Source organism: Canis lupus, chromosome 14 (assembly GCF_011100685.1).
Source record: "Canis lupus familiaris isolate Mischka breed German Shepherd chromosome 14, alternate assembly UU_Cfam_GSD_1.0, whole genome shotgun sequence".
Classification (NCBI taxonomy): domain Eukaryota; kingdom Metazoa; phylum Chordata; class Mammalia; order Carnivora; family Canidae; genus Canis; species Canis lupus.
Genome location: NC_049235.1, coordinates 19,357,283 through 19,363,812, shown reverse-complemented (window position 1 = coordinate 19,363,812; position 6,530 = coordinate 19,357,283). Strand labels below are relative to the sequence as shown.

The following is a 6,530-nucleotide window of genomic DNA, read 5'->3' as shown; positions in this document are numbered from 1 at the left end:
ACCGAAATAGGCACATATGTATAACTGTAAATAAATACACGTACTTAAATTTCTAGTCTAATTAAGGGATCAATTGCAAGGACACAGGCTCCCCGCAGCGCACTGAATTCCACATTTTCTCTCTGCCCTTGGAATACTTGGACGTCGTGCTTTCCAAATGAGGACTCAGGCTTCAGGGTGATGCTGCAAGCTGGAGCCTTGTGCAATCACCCCCAGGTCACTTCCCTCCAGCTCGCTGACTTCCCATTCCTGACACAACGCCCCATCCAGTCATCCCCGCCCAGGACAGGAGAAAGTTGGGGAGGCAGGTTCAACCTGGCGGGGAATTCCTCTCCCGCGTACGCTTTCCAACCCCGGGCTGCGGCGGGTCACAGCGTGTGGGGCATGAATCAGCCAGGCGGGCTCGGCACCGGCACGCCCCGCCCCGTCCGGGGTCGGAGGACGCTCACCCTACATAAAGCAGGCACCCACCGCGTCGGCACCCAGGCTGCCCGGAGGCCGGACTCGGTGCACCCTCCTCCCGCCGGCACTTTCCAGGAACGCCCCCCGGAGGGCCGCGCAACCCGACCGCATGGACCCCGCTGGCCCCTTCGGGGTGTTGCTGCTGCCGCTGCTCCTGATGGGGACCGCGCTGGGCGACGGTGGTGCGGGCGCGCCAGGTACCGGCCGGGCCGGGGCCCCCGTCTCAGCTGCGCGGCGAGGGCGCTGCGGCCGCGGGGGGTCCCCTGCGCCCGCTGCCTGCGCCCCGCTCTCCCGGGGCCCCCGTCTCAGCTGCACAGGGCGTCCAGGAGCCGCGGGAAGGGCCCCCCGGGCCGGAGCTTGTACTCTCTCCCCGCGACCCCCTGGGCTGGGACACGCGGGGACCGAGGCCCCCGGGGAGCAGCTGCCTTCCCGGAGACAGGCGGCCGCCCTGCCGTCCCTCAGGCTCTCCCTCTGGTCCTGCAGGAGCAAGCAGCGCGGAGACCTGCCTCCTGCCGCCCGACGTGGGGCCCTGCCGGGCGCTGATCCCCAGTTACTACTACGACAGGTACACGCAGAGCTGCCTCCCCTTCACCTATGGGGGCTGCCGGGGCAACGCCAACAACTTCGAAACTTGGGAGGCCTGCGACGAGGCTTGCTGGAGGATTGAGAGTAAGTGGCGGTGGGCAAGCCCCAGGCTCTTGCGCGGCCCCTTCCGCAGAAGCAGGAGGGCTGCTCGTAAACTCCTTTCCCAGATCCCGTTCCCTACAGTGAGCTTTAGCCTGCATTCTTCCCAGACGTTAAGTAAGGCTCACTCATTATTTCCAGAAAGTAATCACCAGTTGACGGGGGCTAACGAATCTCTCGCCTAAGTGGCCTTTATCGTAATGCAGAGGGTCTGTGCAGGTTCGGGGCAAGGGTTCACTGTAGGGCACAGTACTGCAGGGGGTACATAACGTGTTAGGTGCTGCCCAAGTACTTTTCTTTTTTTTTTTTTAATTTTTATTTATTTATGATAGTCAGAGAGAGAGAGAGAGAGAGAGGCAGAGACACAGGCAGAGGGAGAAGCAGGCTCCATGCACCGGGAGCCCGACGTGGGATTCGATCCCGAGTCTCCAGGATCGCGCCCTGGGCCAAAGGCAGGCGCCAAACCGCTGTGCCACCCAGGGATCCCTACTTTTCTTTATCATTAGTTCTGAGCTGATGGTTTTTGTGCCCCCTTGAGAGCACCATTTCCTCAGTGCCGATTATCCGTCGATCTGAAATACTGTCAGCGGATTTTATTGTTAAAGTGTGATTTAGCTTGACCTTCACTTTTCCTTTTGTCCCGATGCCCAAACATGTTTTGGGTTAGTAGAGGGATATAGTGGAGATTCATGATCATGGTTTTTATTTCATTTAAATCATATTTACTGTATCTGTTGAGGCCAGTAACAAGACATGAGACTCTGCCATTCAAGGAGCTAAGCCAAGGGAAAATGTGTATTCCCGTGAGTAAGCTTGATTAACTACACGTGTAGAGAAATGAGAAGACCCTGAGAGAACAGAGAGTTTCCACTGTATCTGGCTGACTCTGGTCTGGAGCCACTATTTAAAAAAAATCTAAATAACTGGATTAATGAAAAGTCTTTTGGGGATTTACTATCCCAGGACAAAATGTGATACTCTTATCTCCCCAGTTGTTTCTGGAAAATACAGTAGTTTTGAAGTAATACTAAGAAAGCTAATTTTTGACTGACATTGTTTTATGCCCTCCTTTTTCTAGAAGTTCCCAAAATTTGCAGGTTGGAAGTCAATGAGGAGAAGTGTGGAGAGAACAAAGAGGAGTATTTCTTCAATCTAACATCCATGACATGTGAAAAATTCCTATCTGGCGGTTGTCACAGCAATGAGAACAGGTTCCCGGATGAGGCTGCTTGTATGAACTTCTGTGCACCAAAGAAAAGTAAGTACTATTTTTTATGGGGCTTCTATCTCATTTCTTTAAGATTTTAGGATGAAAAAAAGTCAATAATTTTATGTGTAATTGACATGGCTTGTGTTCTGGGGATATCACATATAGGAGGATTCAATCTTAACAGTATTGCCCTGTGAGGGAGTGTTATTATTCCCATGTTACATATGAGAATACAGGCTACCAGAAGTTAATGACTTGCCAAATTCTCAGGGCTGGAAAGTCATAAAGCCACGTATGATTTAAGTTTCTGCTTCCTGTTCTAAATGGTTTCTTCAGAACTATTTCTCATCTACTCAATTTACACACAAAAATCACAGTATTCTGGGGGTGCATGGGTGCCTCAGTCGGTTAAGTATCTGACTCTTGATTTAGGCTCAGCTCATGATCTCCGGGGTCCTGGGATTGAGCTTCAAGGTGGCCTCCATGCCCAGCATGGAGATTGAGATTCTCTTTCTCCTTCTCCCTCTGCCCTCCCCCCTCTGCTTGCTCTCTCTCTTTCTCTCTCAAATGAAAAACAAAATCTAAAAAAAAAAAAAAAAAAAAAAAAATCACAGTATTCTGAATGCCATGACCTCAGGTTTGTATGGAATCACTTGTGTACAGATGTAAGATGTGAATCTTGAAAATTTCTCTCTAAAGTTTTTGGTTAGATTTCTACATCTTTTAGTAATTATAAACTGCAGGACAAAGAGATCTCTATTCTTCTCTTTTCTGATCTGATTCCTTTCCCCACATCCCCACACCCTCAGTCCCTGAAATGATGGGTTACTTGGGCAATATTTTTGCAGAGAGACATAATACAGGCATTTTCCCTAGGCATATTAGAGACACATACATCAAGAAATAAGGAAAATCTTAACAAACAAGGAATCTTGCTTTGGCAGCGACTTGAGGAAGCTCTGTATGTACCTCTGTGGTCAACATGCAAAATCTTGAGTTAAGGAGGAGGTGGTTGTTGCTGGTGTTTCCTTAAATTTTTTTTGTATAAAGGTGAATGTCCTAGTGGCGACTTGGAATTTAGATACATGTATCCTTAACTAATGATGGAAGGAGAGCTGATAAAAACATTTAAAATAAACCTACCAACAAGTTTACTGAAGCATGTCATATACCAACCCTTGATACATCGCCGATTTCTGCCTGACCATATCTGATTTTGGGTTTAATTTCTTTACACATTCGAATGATACAAGGACATAGCTTCAGAAGAAATTGTCTCCAGTTTATAAAAATTTTAGAATCAGCAAACTATGGCATGTAAGCTTTCTTGAGAATCGAGACACACTTTTTAAACGGTTTAGTATGATATTTAGAATTCAGAATGAAGCTTCACTGGGATTAGATTTTCTTCAGTCAGTTCAGTAATCATCACAGTTTATTAATTTTGGTATTTATTGCATTTCTAATTTTATTTTCTTTTTCATAAAGGTCCATCATTTTGCTACAGTCCAAAAGATGAGGGACTGTGCTCTGCTAATGTGACTCGCTACTATTTTAATCCCAGACATAGAACCTGTGAGGCCTTCGCCTATACTGGCTGTGGAGGGAATGACAATAACTTTGTTAGCATGAAGGACTGCAAAAATGTTTGTGTAAAAGGTAGTGGATTTTCTCATATTCCATTTTTAAACTAATTTTATAAATAATTCATAAGCACAATTATATTTTATGTATCCATTTTCCTAATAGCAGATTACCATTTCTAGACTACTTGTACATAAATAGCACTTTAGTACTGAACTGTTTTATTTAATGCTTCTACTGACTAGCTACAACACACTGTAGCTGTATACTTGCATTTTAAAGGTAGAAAGTCATTGACTTGAGGGGAGAGTGAGTAAAACTGACTTTATGATCATTAAAAATTGTTGAGGTGAGTTTGTAAGCATATTGGAAATGTTGATTTAAAGGGAGTCTATAGACTCGAGATATACTTATTTTTATTTTGTTGACTTTAAGCTTTGAAGAAGGAAAGGAATAAGAAGATGACAAAGCTTTCCTTGGTGAATAGAAGGCTGAAAAATTGGAAGAAGCAATCTTAACTTTTTCCCTTATATGTCATCTTGTGAATGCTATCGCCTCTATGATTAGATCTGAAGAATAATATGGCAACATGGGTAAATAAATCATTAATGATTTATTCACCAGTTTTTATTGCTACAGGTTACTTTTTTGTGTATTTTTATACATAACTAGCTGCTATTCAAATGTGAATCTACTATTTTTAATTTACTGTTCACCTATGTTTTATGAAGTTGAATTCTTGCTGTGCATAAAGGTATACAAGCAAATATGACTCACCCAGTTCTTGGGGTTGCTTTTCCTGACTTCAGAAGGTGATAATAACTGAAAAGCATAAGACAATATAATCATGTTCTCTTAACACATGATCATAAAAAGGACCAGCAAACACATTTCATTTTGCATGTAAACGTTGGATTATATTTTAGGTCCAAGGACCTAAAACTTGCAGATTTACCAACACTTTAGAAAATATTACAAGTGCTATTATGCAGACATGACTAACTTCTGTTTGTACTGTGTCATTTGGAAGATAATAAACTATCTTTTTTGAATAAAAAGTTAGTAAATTTATTAAAACCAGAAATGCTTTCTCCTGGGGATAAGATTCTTTTTCTTTATCTACTTTTCCACCCATCTATCCCCACTAACATGTATATATTTGTTTATATATATAGATCTTACATTACTTCGTAAGATATAATAGATTGGAGACCACTAAAATTGTTAAAATTTTTGAAGTGTTCAAGGCATTTATTTATATTACACCAGAGAGCATGCATGAATTTAATAATATAAATTCCACTACTGAATTATTCTTGATAAAATGATCATTCCAGTTAAATGGTTTTCTTCTCTTTAATAAAAATATTTTTTAAAATTCCTACATTTTCATGGCAAGATTAATATGTTTAAAAGTATGCCTCCAATCTAGCAAAATTTTAAGTGCATTGACCTTTGCTTGAGCAATCCCTCTTTTCAAAATCTATCCTAAAGGTATGGTGACAAAAATACAAAATGGTATAACCCTGAGGACATTCACTGATATATTATTTGGAACAACTAGAAACAAATCCTCAATAGGAAATTGGTTGAAGATAATCATCAATAGGAGAACTGGTTGAAGGAATGGGTGAAAAACGAGCAAAATATCTATATATGGATATCATCTGATCTTCAGAATAGGTTTTTAAAAACAGGGTCTAGGGCAGCTGGGGTGGCTCAGCGGTTTAGCGCCACCTTCAGTCCAGGGCATGATCCTGGAGATCCAGGATCAAGTCCCATGTCAGGCTCCTTGCATGGAGCCTGCTTCTCCCTCTGCCTGTGTTTCTGCCTCTCTCTCTCTCTCTCTCTCTCTCAATCTGTCTTTATGAATAAGTAAATAAAATTAAAAAAAAACAGGGTCTAGAACATGAATAAACACACATCACAAAGGACATAAAGATATTAAAAATAGTTACCTATCGCAGGACAGAGGCCTAACAATACAAAGAATATGACTACTTCTGGTGACTTTCAAAGCCAATATTTTGACTATCTTTTAACGGATGTAATCTGAGGCTCAAATAAATTTTGAAGAAATCTGAAAATGCATTTAGTAGGTTTTTTTTTTAAGATTTTATTTATTTATTTGAGAGAGAGAGAAGACAGAGGGAAAGTGAGAAGGAGTAGCAGACTCCCCACTGAGTTGGGAGCCCTACATGGGCTTGATCCCAGGAAATTGAATCATGACCTTAGCCAAAGGCAGACACTTAACCAACTGAGCCACCCTGTTGCCCCTGCATTTGGTACACTTATTAGTAATATTGATACTGTTATTTTTGAACCTATCATATATAGAGTGCTACATTATACTATATATTCTGTAAGAAAATATAAGAATTTATATCTCTTTAGAAGTCAAGATTTTCAGTGTTAAGAGAAAAAATATAAATACAAAATTAAGAAATTTAGAAAAAAAACCTTTAACTCTTAAATTGGGATATAAATATTAGCATGAACTCAAAATTTTCTCTTTCAAAAAAAAAAAAAAAAAAAGAATTTCCACCTGCCCATTGAAAAGTCCTTGAAGCAATGACAAACTAGTAGCAGT

The 6,530-nt window shown here is 41.9% G+C and overlaps 1 protein-coding gene across 1 annotated transcript; it reads left to right on the top strand.

Annotated features, from left to right (window-relative positions):
* Window positions 1-392: 392 nt before the first annotated feature.
* On the top strand, window positions 393-5,324 carry TFPI2 (tissue factor pathway inhibitor 2). The gene is made up of 5 exons (XM_038556835.1): window positions 393-659; window positions 946-1,131; window positions 2,225-2,404; window positions 3,845-4,015; window positions 4,376-5,324. Exons 1-5 carry the CDS (start codon window positions 572-574, stop codon window positions 4,456-4,458), a joined length of 708 nt encoding a protein of 235 aa, XP_038412763.1. The 5' UTR covers window positions 393-571; the 3' UTR covers window positions 4,459-5,324.
* Window positions 5,325-6,530: the final 1,206 nt, after the last annotated feature.